The sequence below is a fragment of the Heteronotia binoei genome, chromosome 18 (genome assembly GCF_032191835.1).
Source record: "Heteronotia binoei isolate CCM8104 ecotype False Entrance Well chromosome 18, APGP_CSIRO_Hbin_v1, whole genome shotgun sequence".
Lineage (NCBI taxonomy): Eukaryota > Metazoa > Chordata > Lepidosauria > Squamata > Gekkonidae > Heteronotia > Heteronotia binoei.
Genome location: NC_083240.1, coordinates 23517620 through 23533644, shown reverse-complemented (window position 1 = coordinate 23533644; position 16025 = coordinate 23517620). Strand labels below are relative to the sequence as shown.

Sequence of the window (16025 nt, the reverse complement as noted above, 5' to 3'; positions counted from 1 at the left end):
GACCAGAGGTTAACCATGAGGCAAAAGAAATGGATGTACACAATGAGAAGAGATGCTTCTCTCAAACTGGTTTCAATTCTCAAATAATGTCATTTTTCCCTCACTTTGGAGCAAGCCCAGGCAAGAGGGACTCTGGCTTCCTCATCTCCAGGCTTTCCCTTCCTTCTAACACCAAAGGTGCTAAGGAAGGGGTAGCAGGAGACAGAGCTACCATTGACACAATCTTGTGTGTGAGAACAGGGAACTCAAGTTAACTGTGGAAAACAGCCTAGCTGGAGGCTGTACTGAGGAAGGGGGAATAGCAATCATCGCTGGTCTCATTTGCCACCTCAAAATGTGTTCTGTGCTCACAGCAAGCTCTGAAGCACCCAAATATCTTTGTCAAAGTATAAATGTCCCCTTTGGCATCTCTTCTACAACTGTTATTAAGAATAAAACACTAACTGCCTCGCTGCTTGATTAATAGCTTCAACTAAGTATGCAATTTCCTCAGTAATCCAACCAATCTGTTTTAGGAGGATTATGAAAGCACTCTTCTACTGCCTACCTACCTGGATTCTTCCAGCCAGTTTTGTGAGTATTCTCCTCTAGGGACAACACACCCAGGAGGGGCCCCCAAATTTTGTCACCTTCGTGCTCACCTCCCCCCCAAAAGATTCTACATTTCCTAGTAACGCTCTCGCTGGATTCCCAAGGATGCACTGCTGTTCCCCACACAGGCCATCTCATCGACACCCACCCTTCATCATCTGCATCTCATTCCCATAAATTCTGTTGACGTGAAGCTTCAGCTGACACATGCATTGCGCTTTAATCTACAAAGCTCTTTGTTCAAATGATGTTACTGCCAATGGGAGGGGGGAAGAGAAAAACCAGACCCAGTTTTTCATTAAAGCATTTCAACAGACATTCACATTTGTCCCCAATCAACCAGAAGTCTTCCAAAATTAGGACACGGACTACAGCAGGCAAAGCTTACACCAAACAAAAGTGAAGAGAGAGAAAGAGAGGAGATGATCCTCCTAGGATTAAGAAACAAGGCTGTGAAGGAGAAGGCTGCTTTACAGAGAGACAAGATCACTGACCCACCTAGCTAAGTATTGTTTCCCCTACCTGGCGGCAGCTCTCCAACTTCTCTAGCAGAAAAAGGTCTCTCTCTAGACCTGCTACCCAAGATCCTTTACCTGGGACCTTTTGAACACAACAGAGATGCTCCACCATGGAGCTACAGGACCCACCAGAAATATATACAACTGCCTGAGACCAAGCCAGACCTCTAGTCTGTCCAGGTCGGCCTCCCCTCCCCTGACAATGGCTTTTTAGGGCCTCAGGCACAGAAAATGGTTTTTTCCAGCCACCCCAAATGCTTTCAGTCATGGGCACAACCAGAGATTGCACCTAGGACCTTCTGCAAGCAGAGCAGGTGTTTTCCATAGTTCTCAGCTGGGAGATACCAGGCTTGCTGAAAGACTGTAAGTAAAAACCTGTGGGAGTCCTGCCTGCTTCTTGCTCTCCCCATGAATGGAGGGGGGCTGGAAAGGATATCTAGAGAGCAGCTGCCTTGCTCATGTTCACTGCAACAGCTCTTAAGAGTCAACCCTTTGCTCTTAAGCCAAGAGACAAGACCGTGCCAGGCAACATCACCACCTGCTGGTCCCCAGTAGAAGTATTAGACAACTATTATTATTATTATTATTATTATTATTATTATTATTATTTACAATAATACATCAATACAATATGTTCAGCATTGAATGAATTTCTAAGATCTTGGGATATGAATTTAAGAAAGTTGCAGAGACTTTTCTGTTGGGATTACAAATGGAAAAATTTCCAAAAGAAGACAGAACTGTAATTTGGTACTTGCTTTCAGCTGCTAGGACATTATATGCACAGTTGTGGAAGCAAGAAAAAATACCAGAGAAATGGGATTGGCTTATAAAAGTAATGACATGGAGTGAAATGGACAAATTAACAAGAATATTAAGAGACTATGATTTAGAAGTTTTTAAGACGGAGTGGAAAAAGTTTCGAAGATATGTAGAAAAAGAGTGGAAAATAAAAGGACATTGGACAATTTTTGATAATGATTAAGTTTTAGAAAGAAGAACATAAATTTTTGTTTTAATAGTTAAGGGTAAATATTAGCATTTTAAGTAAATAACACCGGCGGGGGTCAAGTAACGGGGGGAGGGGTGGGTAGAAAGTAATATATGGGATAGATAAAAGAAGTTATTAAAGATGTAAGAAATAGATTTATTACCATATGTTACCAATACAATTGTTTTAATCAAATACAATATGTTCAGCATTCAGAGTGCTTCATAGACTTTATCTTGCTGTAGTCCCTACAAAAAATTTGTATGGTTGGCCAATTTCAGTATCTTGTGTATTGAATCATAGAATCATAAGAGTTGGAAGGGACCTCCAGGGTCATCTAGACCAACCCCCTGCACAATTCACAAATACCTCCCCCTAAATTCAGGGGATCTGCACTGCCATCAGATGGCCATCCAGCCTCTATCTAAAAACCTCCAAGGAAGGAGGCCCACCATCTCCCAAGGAAGCCTGTTCCACTGAGGAACCGCTCTAACTGTCAGGAAGTTCTTCCTAATGTTGTTGGTTGTTGTTATTTGGAGTTGAAATAGACAACATAGCTTGTCTGAGACCACTTGGAGAGTTCATGGCAGGTTTAAGATTAGAAGGAGTGTCCTATCAATTCAGAGCTCAATCCTGGACCAGTTTGTGCTAGATGAAATTGATATAAGATGCAACTAGCAACAGCACTGGTCTGTTTATCTACTAAGATGTCAGGTCCAAGAACACCCCCAGGATCTATTAGAGCTATTCAACCCCATCTAAGACTGGTAAATCAATACCAGCCAAACTCTCTGCTTTCCCACCCAGCCTCACCTCAATCATGTTTGGATTAAGTGTCAGTTTATCCTCAGTCACTTGACTGCAGACTCAAAACCAGGATTGCCAGCACTTCAATGGCAACCTCTAGAAGACTAGTGTCGACAAAAATTGACCAAAACCACCCCACAACATCATTTCCTGCTGTGTAACCAGAAGCAACATCAATAGACACTGCAGGATTTCCCCAAAATCTATGGTAAAAACCACTTTTAGTTATTCAGCTGGAAGCTGAACAACATGGTAGGATGCCATTTTACCACCACCAAGGAGACAAATAAGTGGGTTCCAAAACAAATCAAGCCTGAACTTTCCCTAGAAGCTAAAATGACTAAACTAAATCTATCATACTATGGTCATATTATAAGTAGACCACAGTCACTAGAAAAGATGATAAAGCTAGGAAAAGTTGAAGGTAGCAGGAAAAGAGAAAGACGGATTGGCTCAAGAAGGGAAGCCACAGCTCTCAGTTTGCAAGACGTGAGCAAGGCTTTTAATGATAAGACATTTTGGAAGTCATTAATTCATAGGGTCAGATGTAACAGGACTTAACACACACACTTCACGCACACCCCAAACAGTGGGGATGGAGGCAGAGGTCAGAAGGTTGCCGGTCAAAGCAGGAAACCTGGCCACCGTACCCAAGACTCCGGCCCAGAACTTCATGGCTGCTCCTTAGGTAGTAAGATGCAAAGTTGTGTGTCAGCGTACTGGTGACAGCCTTCTCTAAAGCTCCCGGTGGTTTCAGTCAAAAGTTCAACATGAATGTTAAAGAATAGTGCAGATAAAACAGATCTTTCAGGCACTCCACACATCAGGTCCAAAGTACCCAATTCTGCCCCTCCTAAGGAAACACTTTATTCTCTGCTAACAAGCAAAGAACATTAGCAAAGGACTGTCCCTTTTGGCCCAAGCATAGAATGTAGTCAATCCACCATAATATCACAGTCAACTATATCAAATACTGCTGACACATCTAACAGTATCAGTGGCAATCAAAAACCAATAGGGATGTTTTGGTCCCAAATCCTGCCTGAAGGCACAGTGAAATGAGTCAAAGGTGGAACCTTCAATTTGAAGCTATCTTACATATGAACATATGAAGCTGTCTTATACTGAATCAGACCTTTGGTCCATCAAAGTCAGTATTGTCTTCTCAGACTGGCAGCGGCTCTCCAGCGGCTCTCAAGCTGAGGTTTTTTCACACCTATTTGCCTGGACCCTTTTTTTTGGAGATGCCGGGGACTGAACCTGGGACCTTCTGCTTCCCAAGCAGATGCTCTACCACTGAGCCACCGTCCCTCCCATCTTCACACATCCCGTTGGAATGCACCATCCAATCCAGGCCACAGCCAAAAAGTCAAGAAGAGATGAGCAAAGTATGAATCCTTCAAAGGCTCAGCTGGGATCTAACTGTGGGAAAGGTTCCTTCCTGACTGTGATGGGGAACTCTTGACAATGCTCATGAGCAAAATTCATCCACCAAGTAGCCAAAAGCAAATTTCCAACTCAACCTTGACCTCTGCACCTCTTTGCATGCCGTGGAAGAAAAATGATGGTGAAGTCTACGCATCTGATGAAGTCATTTACTTTATGAATTTTATGAAGCCAAACACACCCTATGAAGTCATTCTGTATCTTTAAACAAGCTTCTAAGCCTAAGTTTGAAGGTAGCAGGAAAAGAGGATGACCCAACATTATATGGATTGATTCTGTAAAGGAAGCTCATTAGAAGGTAGGTTAGAAACCTTCTAAGCAAAGGTTTCTAACCTACCTCTTTCAGAGTAAAGAGTTGCCCGGCTCACCAGAAGGGGCTAACACAATCAGGGCCTTGGCTCTCTTCCTGCAGACCTCATGCAAGAAGGTGCAACAGTGAACACCAGCATATTTGCGGGCTTTCCTTGGCCACTCAGAACCCTGTGCATGTGTAACTGATCATTTTTATAATCTCACTGACACTGCCATGCCTACAAGCCCTTGCTACAAATTTCAAGTTGGGCCCAAAACTAGACAGAGCACTACAGCTTCTCAAAGACTATAGTGATTGTGATCCAATGGGGTTTGCACTAGCCCAGGGAGACACACAACTTTGAACATCTGGCCACTACCACCACCTTCTCCAAGTGCCTCAATGCTGTTAAACTCTCCCTCAGTTTGCTGGAGGAAATGGAAGTAGTTTTCTCTGAATGGAAGTCCAAGACTAAAGCCCACTTTGGTATAAGGATTGTGGCTGGCCTACACTACAATCAATCTTGTATGTGTATTTTTGCCCTGACTTGGATGGCCCAAGTTAGCCTGATCTCACAAAACCTCAGAAGGTAGGTAGGGTCAGTCTTGGTTAGATGGGAGACCACTGAGGAAGTCCAAGGCGGCTTTGCAGAGACAGGCAATGGCAAACCACCGTTGCCTTGATGACACTTTCCACCACATGGTTTTCTAGAAAAAAATGTGATTAGGGCTCTTCTGGCTCAGAGCTTTGTTCTCCATACATTTGGAAGGAAAAGTAGGTTAGTGGATGGACTCGTTAGGAACATCTAACAAGCTACCCTAAAGCTGGCCTCCACACTCAGAGCATACAAGCAGGTTTGTTTCAAGTCTCAACTTGAATGTCCTGAGCAAATCCCCAAAGACTTGGCAGCTACCTCAATGCCAGCATGCCATTGGATGGGCACCCCTGCCAGTTCCTGGCACTCTCCCCTAGCAACGTCAATGCCAGGGCATGCCCACAGCCAGGTTACAAAAAGATACGTTCTGGAGAGCCCATCACCTTTTACCTAACAAGCAGCATGTCCCCAGCACAAGTCTTCAGAGGTTTGCTGCAGTTTTCCTCTCTCCTAAATTGAGAATGTAGAGATATGCAGGGAAGGAACTTTGCCACAAGTTCACACTTGCCTCAGATGACTGAACTGGTCTCTCCAAGCTTTACATTTCAGAGCAGAGACCATACAGGCACTTCCAGTTTCAGCTAAAGCCAATAACAACAGGAAGGGTAACCAGCTGTCATTCAGGAGAGCTGGGAACAGTCATGGCTTAACAGACGCACCGCCTCCCAAGCTGCCTGGGATCTTCGCTGCTTCTTTTGCACAACTTGAGAAGTCCAAGACTTCATCTCTGTCTCACTTTCTCCAACTACACCAGGAAGGACTGAGCTGCTGTTAGGGCCACCCAACCTTTGCTTTCCAAAACCTAGTAGTGAGCTCATGCTTCTCTCACTTATGCAGAAAACCCACAAGCTGTAGCAAGAGCGTAAGACATGAGATTTCTCAGGAGACTGTCCCAGCCATGTGCCTCCCTTGCCCATGCATGCTCCCTCAAAAGCACAACAGGAATAGCTTCACTTCTATTTTGTAGAAGCTGCCCAGGAGCCCCAACACAGAGGGCAGCCAAATTTTCTCCACTGCTGCATAAACAGCAAACTGAGTGATTCTGCATGGCATGAGAGTAAGAAGCAGCCTGAGAGCCCCATGCATCAGGAACTCTGGCTAATGTGATTTATCTGGGGTTGCCAAAATAAGGCTGACTAGCTCTCCAGACTGGAAATGGTACTCCTGACATTGAAGGAGCACTGCAGGATGTAAAGGGAAATTGGGCAATGCACAGCATTTACCGCCAAGATTTCCCAGATCTCATTGCTCAGGTTTATGGCAGCATCTGGGGACAATGTCCCTCCAAAATATGTCATGCCCCACCTATGAATTTCTAGCACAACTGTGGCTTGGGAGCCACATGCAGCTCTTTCACACACATTGTGTGTGGTTCTCAAACTCACCACTGCCCCATCGGCTGGCTTGGAGAAGGCATTTCTCTCTTAAATCACTTCTCCAAGCCAAGCCAGCCAACAGCATTTAAAGCTGCTTTCATTCTACCTCTCTCCCCATCTATTTTCCTTCCTGCTCTCAAACATCTGATGTTCATGTCTTGTGGCTCTCAAACATCTGATGTTTATTCTATGTGGCTCTTACATTAGGCAAGTTTGGCCACCCCTGTTCTAGAATCTTTTTTTTTTTTTAAAGAATAAAGGAAAGCCTCCAGCCCTTTTCATCATGGAGATACAAAGAGAAATGTCCCTAAATCTGCTGCAGTTCCACTGAGGAGCAGAAGATCATCACTGAGATCCCGCAGAGCTTCATTCACAGTTCTTGGAGAAAGGCCACACCAGTCCTTCCAGTGGAGGTTTATAACCTAATTTTGCCTTAAAGCCAAAGGAAAATCCGTCCATCTGCCCACCACTGTTCAAACAACTGAAGCCAAGAGGGCAACAGCTACCAATAAAATATCTCTTGGGTTTCCAGAGAAAGCTCACTAGAATTTCAAACAGACAATGCCCAACCACCAGCATGAATGCAATTCTGGATTTTGGAGACATTTTGAACAACATTCCCGAACACAGGTGCCAGTCGCAAGACTTTGACAAACGGCACACAGAACACTGCTCTGCAGCCCCAGAGATCAGCCTTCCTCTGTTAGTGTGCGGCTGTGTACAAATGAGTCACGGAGTTTGGCCACTGCTCCTATCCCAAGCTCAATAACCCAGCAATCCTCCTACAAGCTTCCTAAATTCAATCTTATTAGCAGTCAGTTATTGAAGCTGCAAGGACTCATCTCTGTCCAAATTAACAAAAAATAGATGGATTCCCTCCCTGCTGCTGTAGCGAACCCTCTCAAGGCGGGAATCCTGATCTTCCCTGCCCCGGAGGATCCACCCTCCCCGTTTCCCCTAGGAAATAGTTGTTTTTCCTGTTCTGTGGGGAAGGCTGCAGGTCAAAGCAGGAACACAGCTATTACGTAAAGAAGTTCCTGAGCTATCTCGCTCAAGTATCCAAGAAAACCGCCTGGAATCCATCTAAGCTGCTCTCGAAGTCAAAACAAGGCAGGCCACGTCCTTGAGATTTTGTCCTGCTGCTGTTTGAGAGCCTGGCCAGAGAAGGAACCATTCACCCCATTAAAATAATAATCAATGTATAGAATTGGGAAAAAATACCCCCACCCAAAAGGGTTTTAATCTTTTTTTTTTTTTAAGCAATTGGTTTGGGAAACAGCACCTAAGAGGTAGCCTTGCTGAAGGTACCCACCACACCCACCTTTATAGGGTTAGAGTAGGGAGCTCTCCCCTCTAAAGGTGAAATGGTAAACAAACAAGGACGTAATCAAGCGGTTATCACAATAATCCAAGATCAGGAGAAAGCTTTGTCAGACCACAACCATGTTGGCCACAATGGCCAACAAGCTGCCTCCAGGAAGCCCAGAAGCAGAACTGGAAGGCAACAGCCTGCCCAGATTGTTGCAGCTCAGCAACTGGCATTCAGAGGTACACTGCTCCTGTGCATGGAGGTTCCATTTAGCCACCACAGCCAATAGACCCATCTGCCCACAGAAACCTCCCTTTTTAGAGGGTGGTGTTCTTCTACTTGTCACTGCAGACAGAGGGAGAGGGGGCTGCAATCCCTCATATTTGAAGTTACCGGTGCACAAGGGGTCTGACCCACTTAGTATCCCCAGTTCTATGCATCTGCAACAAAGGCATTCCACTGGGGGAGAGAAACAGCACCCTCCCTTGCATTGGAAAGTGATCCTGGGAATCTTCAGCCTTCCTATTCCCAGAAGCACGACAGCCGTTGGGTGGGACAGACCCTGTGGAAAGGCCCTTGATATCAAGCAGCAAGTCACAGAGAGGAATGGTTGACTTTCCTCGGTAGGCCTGGCACAGAAAGAAACCCAAAGGGGGTCCCCTTTGGCAAGAGGCATCCACCTGACCGCTTTTCCATTCAAGCTGCGAGGGCAAAGGTAAAGAAGTGCCTCTAGTTCTCTTGGGCCTCCTCCTTCAAGGAAACACCCGCACAGTCCCAATCCACCCAGGCTCCCACAGTACCAGTCAGTCTGCAGACAGACCCCCGGAGTACACATGCTGGGGTGGAACTGCAAGCCATTTCAGAGTGTCTCAACACAAAGCCAAGTTCCCCCAGTTTGAACAACCGCAACGAGGCTTGAAGCCCGGTTCCGTTTTTGGAGTCTTGGCTTGCAAAATATATCCTGGGGTGGGGGGAGAGGAGAGATTGGCCAACTCGTTCGCCACAAGCGGGCGAGCAATATGCAACCAAGGACGTCTGAGGAAGAGCAGCAGTTGCTCCAAAATCTGGCAAGCAATGTGTGACCAAGGATGTCTGAGGAAGAACAGCGGTTGCTCCAGAATCTGGGGATCACTCTCCCTCCCCAAGTACGGCAGTCAACATCCCTCCAGCTGACAAGAGGGAGGACAGGACACATCTTGAATTTGGAAAGAGACCCAGAGCAATTAGCTAGCAAAAGCATCCATGGTGTGCACTCTTTGAGTGGAGAGAAAGGGGGACCTAAAGCAGAATCAGCCATTGTGCTGCCAGCTGCAGCAAGGAGCTCATCTGGTTCGGTTTCCACTTTGCTCGCCTATTTGGAAAGAAAACAAATACCACCACCAACTAGGGAACATGTTTCCTTCTCCCTGCCACGTCTGAGCAGGTGGACCTCTGAACACCAATTCCTCCTATTTGTTTCTACTTCCACCACCTGGAGCCATCTGAACAGGCTGTCGCCCCCTTTCCCTCTCGCTGCCCTGAGGCCAGGACTTGCATGGCTTCCCAGGGGATCTCACCTATCTGTGCCTACCTCTTCCATGAGGACTTGGGAATTATCCCTCAGTCCTCTTATTAATCATAAACTCCTTATTAAGCATAGGACTATTTCTCTGTTCATCTCTCTTTTGGGGAGGGACAGTGGCTCAGTAGTAGAGTACCTGCTTTTGTAAGCAAAAGGTCCCAGGTTCAGTCCCCAGTATCTCCAATTAAAAAGGGTCCAGGCAAGTAGGCATGAAAAACCTCAAGTTTGAGGCCCTGGAGAGCCGCTGCCAGTCTGAATAGACAATACTGACTTTGATGGACTGAGGGTCTGATTCAGTATAAGGCAGCTGCATATGGTCATATGTTCTTTTGACTTAAACTGAAGCTCCTGAAGGCAAGGACCCTTCCTCTCATACTCTGCAGCACCATGCAATGCTCCAGAAACCAGTTTGAAACCAGTGAAAAAAAGCACATCCTCCCAAGTCTCCACTCCTCTTTCCTCCAAAGGAAAGCAAAGCCCTGCAGCTCTTCCAAGACCTCTCGCTGGATGTAGAAACTTGGAAGCTCAGAAAGGCCTTTCTGATCACCTGGTTAAGGCAGACGTCAATACCAAAAATACACAGCCATAAAACAGAGCGACTCCTAACTCCTGGGGATTCTATATCAACACACTTCTACTGATCGGCTAAACGCAAGGGAGGGCCACAGCATGGAACGATCGCCCCATTCTGCGAGGAAAAGACAGAATCAAAAACAGAAGATGGCCAAAGAGAGAGGAATGCTGCAGATTCGAGTCTACGGACTGCTGCGCTGACTGCGCCAGGGAAAGGCTGGCACAAGCATGTGCCCAGAAGACCACCAGCCGGATGCAAATGCAACACCTGCTCTCACAAGCTTCCTTCCCTTGCACACCAGGGACTCTGACCCCTTCTAAGATGCAGCAGCTCCTCTCGCACAGCCACCTTACCCTCAGAAAGTCAGCCCGCAACTACCAAGCACCATCTGGGGACGGGATTGATAGCAGCTCTGCCACAGAGCACCACAGCATTGGCACGGCACTAGGAGAACATCTGGAAAGCCACACGCCCAGTTTCGCTTTCTTGCACAGCCTCCCTTGGGCTGAGGAAGGGGTGACCTCTCCGCTGCTTTGGCAAACCACATTTAACTGGATTGGGGGGGGGGGGGGAGTCTTCTCCCCACACCGGTTTAAGTCAAGCCAAGCCGCCTTTCCTGCTTGACCTAGGAGCTTCGCTTCGTCGGCTCCCAGAAGAAAAATGCCAAATGCACATGGCTTGAGATTGGGGCAAGGGGTGGGGCGTTATGTAAAACAGTTCCATTTGCAGCAAAGCTGAGAATAAGGCTTCCTAAGGGCAAACGTTTTTTTAACAAAAAAAAAAAGTGCCCCCAATTGGGCCATGAGAAAACAAGGGCGCGCAGAGACAAAAAGCGAACGGGGTGGGGGTCAGGCCGCTCCCCGGGGACAAAGCCCGGCGCGCCCCCTTCCCTCTGCAGCTACAGGCCAGGGCCCGCCTCCGTTGCACTCTGCACATGTTCAGAGGACTGTCCATTAAGGAAGAGTTGGTTGCTTCGCAGCGATCCCCTCGCCCGAAATCCCACGGCCAGTTGAAGCCCCGCGGAGGGCGCTGCATATTCGTTTGGGGCCAAAGGGACAGCCTGTGGAGCGAAAAGCGCGCCTCAAGAGGCTCCGGGGCAGGGGGGCAGCCCAAGGAGACGTCCCGGGCGGGCACGTGCGCCCCGTCGGTGGCGGGAGGGGGCAGGCTGCGACTCACCTGGGGGCGGCGGTCCGGTCGCCATCGCCTCCAGCTCCTCGCGACGCGCAGCCCGCCCGGGCTTCTCAGCTGCCGCCCTCTGCCCGTCTCCGGAGCTGCGTCTCGCTTGGCCTGGAGCCGCCGCCGCCGCCGCCCCTTCGCTGCTTCTCTCCCCCACCCTGCCGCCTTTAAAGGCGCCGCTGCCAATTCGGTCCGCGAGGAGGGGGCCAAAAAGCGGGCCAAAGCGTGGGGGGGGGGGAGCCCCTCTCCCCACACTTCGCCCGGGGAGCCCTTCCGCCCCTCGCTCCCGCAGACCTCTGGCTCTCCAGCGGGTGGGGGTGGAGGAGGAGGTGGTCAAAGGGGCACGAGGTGTTCCCGCTGCTTTTACGCGGACCTGTAACAATTCTGCAGAAACCTGGAGGGGGCGCTATGCCGAAACCTCCCCCTGCCCGTCACGCCTCTATTAAGCAGAAGAGCGGAAAAGCCAGAAGCGGAAGAGCAGGCGGGAAGGGGGCTGCGCCGGGATGTAGGAGCCCCCCACCTCACCTCACCTCACCTCCTGCATGTCCCTTTCCTAACTTTTCCCCTCACCCAAACCTCCTCCTAGCCCGAAGGTGCAGGTAGTGACCTCTCGCCCAGGCCACGGGAAAGAGGAAGTCGCGGGCACGTGCAGAGTGCGAAACGGATCTCTCGCTTTTCGCAACGAAGCCTGGCCTCGGCCTTGCTCAAGAGCCAGCGCCCCGCCCCAGTTTTAGTCTCTAAAACAAGAGCTCCAGGTTGGAAAACTCCTGGCGAATTGGAGGTGGAGCCAGGCTGGGGACTTCTTTGGGGTTCAATCAATGCCATAAAATTAAGCCCCCCAGATATTCGTTTTCTCCAGGGGTACTGATCTCTCGTGTCTGGAGATGAGCCGTATTTCCCAGGGATCTCCAAGTCCCACCTGGGGACGGGCATCCCTAGCCCTCCCTCTCTCCCATCAGGGCTCCACTTCTCCTCAGATAGATACCAAAGTAGACTTCTCCCACAGCGCTGCTGGGTCATTTGATGAAACCCATTTTCTTTAAGACCAACGAAGTTTTATTCAAGGTATACCTCCTTGCATAAAACGTGGGAGGTGCCACTAGATTCAAACTTTGTCCTGCTTCAGAACAACAGGGCTAGCCGCCTGAATACATTTCCTTTAAACAGATTCCCCAGAACACCCCAATAAGTGAGTTGCAGAGCACTGAACTCTCCCCTGAAGCTAAAATGGTTGATTCTGTCTCACGATGTTTTCACGGCAGACTTTTTACAGGGTGGGTTGCCACTGCCTTCCCCAGTCATCTACACTTTACCCCCAGCAAGCTGGGTGCTCATTTAATTCACCTCGAAAGGATGGAAGGCTAAGTCAACCATGAACCAGCTACCTGATCCCCGTTTCCACTGGAATCAAACTCAGGTCGTGAGTAGAACTTGGACTGTAGTACTGCAGCTTACCACTCTGCACCACAGGGCAAACCATTGTTTCCCTCATTCATATGTTGTAGGTGTGCACTCATGCACATGGTGAGGTGAAGCTTTGGCACAGAGAAGCACAATGTGCACACGTTAAAGGGCCTGCAGGTGTCAATGGTTTACTTGACAAAACCTCAACTTTAACCAATGACCCCCTCCCCTGCTCATTTTGCATGCAGAAGAGCCCTGGTTCAATGCCTGACATCCCCAACTTCAAAAGGAACGGGCAATAGGTCAATACAAAAGACCTCGACCTGAAACCATGGAGAACCACTGCCAATCACAATAGGCAATATTGACCTTGATGGACCGATGGGTTGAACTGGTGTAAGGCAGTTTCACATATTCATCAGGCATCCTCTGAGGCTGCCTGCTTGATTTGCTTGTGGTGCTGCCAATCCTCCAATCGACTCTCTGATCCTCAAGGTCACAATTGCTTTTTGTGCAGTCTTCAAATTAAAATTTGACACAATTAAGTGGACACTAGAGACGCCAGTAACCAGCTGTGCTTTTGAGTAGGATTCGCACAATCTAAAGCCTGTAACACACACACAGAATGTGCGACTCTGAGGGGTCCAATAGCACCCCTCCCCTGTCTTGTAACACTTCCCAGGCATTGCGCTGGTGCTAATTGCTGTGTCTTAATCCTACAGGGCTGCAGAGAAATTGACAGCAGTAAAGTTGGTAGAAACCCACAGATGGTTCTCATTCAGTCGAGAAAAAGTTTGCTTGCCTCCCCCACTTTATGTGACCCTGCTTGATTCTGCTTTACAAATCAGCATTAAAGAGAGATGCCACTCACCGCCTGCCCTCGCAACCCATTTAATTGACGCTCATTTTTTCCTTTATTCAGAAAACAAAATCCTTTCCCTGCGGAGAGGAAATGGCAGGCGGGTTTTGAAAGTTGTGACCTCCCGTGGCTGTTCTTCACCCAGCTTTCCAAACACGGAGGGAGACAGGCGGAAAATGTTCCGGGAGAAACATGTTGATTACTTGCATTCAGGCTGCCACCAGGCACCTTGAAGAGAGCCAGATACCCCCCTGTCCAAACAGGCTGAGCTAAAGCATCTGCACAAAAAGAAACAGAGTTCTCAGCCCAGCAGTGAGGCAGAAAGCAAAGAAAAGCCACTGAGCTGGAAAAAGGACCTCAGAAGGCAGCGAGCCCCAGGACTATGAAGAGACACCGTCAAGAGCAACCCGGCATCTGAAAAGACCTCCCTGTCTCTTCCTCAGCTGCTAAACTGTAGAGCCTCTGTCCCTTCCTTCTCTCCGCTCAACTTGCTGTCCAGGGGCACACCTCCACGAGAGCTGCAACTTGCATGGTTATTTAGGGGAGGGGAATGGCTCAGTGGCAGAGCAGCTGCTTGGCATGCAGAAGGTCACAAGTTCAATCCCTGAAATTCTCATTGGAGCAGTCTTCTGCAGGTGCCAGCCTGCAAATGGGCAAAATCAACAATTGCCCATACACATACCTTCTCTGTTGTGGCCCCTACCTTATAGAATGGCCTACCTGAGGTCAGGCGTGATCCCCCTCTCCTGCCGTTCTGCAAACATCACAGCTGATTGATTCACGGTGGCTTTTCAAGGCAGCCTAGAGTCACACTACTAAAAGTTTCACAAAGTTACCTGGATAAATTATTAGGGAGTGCAGTCTGTACTACTGCATATAGCTGGCTGAAACTAGGATCCTACTATGTAATTTTTATCATTGAATGTATCATATGAATACTTACGCTTTTAGATTTCTGGTTAGTTCTACAACCCTAATTCCTATCACATTGTTCACTGAATGTCCCATCCTATCGATATTGACTCACTCTGTGTAATCCACCTTGGGTCCAAGGGAGAAAGGTGGACTATAAATAACATAAATCAGTCTGTCAATTGATTAAAAAGGATCAGGTGATAGATGACATGAAAAACCTTAACCAGAGACTTGGAAAGCTGACATCAATTAGAGGATGCAGTACTGACCACAATGGTTTGATAGTCCGCTTCACAGGCTGTTCAGTCTTCAGCATCTCCAACTCAAATAGGAACAGACAGCAAATGATGTGAATGACCTCTGCCTGAGACCCTGAGAAGCCATGATGAATCTGTGCAGACAATACTGCCCTTGATAGACCAGTAATTTGACTCATTACAAGACAAGGAAAGACAGCTTCATGTGATTTCCTTGGAGGACTGCTTGGGAACATGGGAATGATGTAACCCTCCCCATACCTGAGAGCCCATAAAGGGGATGTGAGCACAGATTGTCACATGGGATTTGTTCTGCACATGCCTATGACATAGTACAATACTGTAAACCTGCCCGCAAACATGAGAAAACCAGCAAGATGGGCAGTTGGCCAGCTGGTAGTAGCACGGATGTATATCAGCCAGACGGAATAGAAGAGGACTGGTTTGGGAAGCAACAGGTGGGTATACCCGGCATCACAAAGCACAAATTCTGAATTTTAGCCTTTGCCATAACAGGGTAAAAGAGAAGAATCCTCCTTCCTTGTCACTGTGTCACTTGCAAAGTCCAACACTGCTATTGGAGGAGGTATCTTCCCAGGCATGCTGCTGTTGCTCAAAGGTCCATAGCCCTCATTCTGCCACACAAAGCAGCTCCTTTCTTCAGGAAAGGGGAAACATCAGGAGGAGGAGGAGATTGGATTTATACCCACCTTTCACTACCCGAAGGAGTCTCAGAGCGGCTTATAATCTCCTTTCCCTTCCCTTCCCCACAACAGACACTCTGTGAGGTAGGTGGAGCTGAGAGAGCTCTGATAGAAACTGCTCTTGAGGAACAGCTCTGTGAGAACTTGTGGCTGATTCAAGGTCACAACAGCAGGTGCATGTGAGGAGTGGGGACTCAAACCCGGTTCTCCCAGATAAGAGTCTGCACACTTAACCACTACACCAGATTGGCCCTCATTTGCCCACATGACCCAGTACCTCCAGGATGACCACACTCAACTGGCATGCTTCATCAGGACCTTGACAGGAGCAGCCTTTGAACACAAGGAACTAGAACAGGGTCCCCCAACCTTTTTGAGCCTGTGGACACATTTGGAATTCTGACACAGCATGGTGGGTGCACCAGCAAAATGAGGAGCTAGCCACAGAAGGCGGAGCTAGCCACAAAGTGACTGCCACAGAATAACTGTAGTTAACACCACCTTATGGTGCAGTGGCAACTGCTGCTGAATCAATTTTTTAAAAAACCTGCGGGGCCAATGAAATCACCAAGAGTCCATCAGAAGCCTTG

The 16025-nt window shown here is 48.1% G+C and overlaps 1 protein-coding gene across 1 annotated transcript in view; it reads right to left on the bottom strand.

The window, feature by feature from the left end:
• Positions 1 to 11625, bottom strand: part of PITPNM3 (PITPNM family member 3) — a 128748-nt gene extending 117123 nt beyond the window's left edge. Inside the window, exon 1 of the mRNA XM_060259155.1 lies at positions 11297 to 11625. Coding sequence (XP_060115138.1) covers positions 11297 to 11321 — 25 coding nt within the window. The 5' untranslated portion in view covers positions 11322 to 11625. The remainder of the gene's footprint in view (positions 1 to 11296) is intronic.
• Positions 11626 to 16025: the final 4400 nt, after the last annotated feature.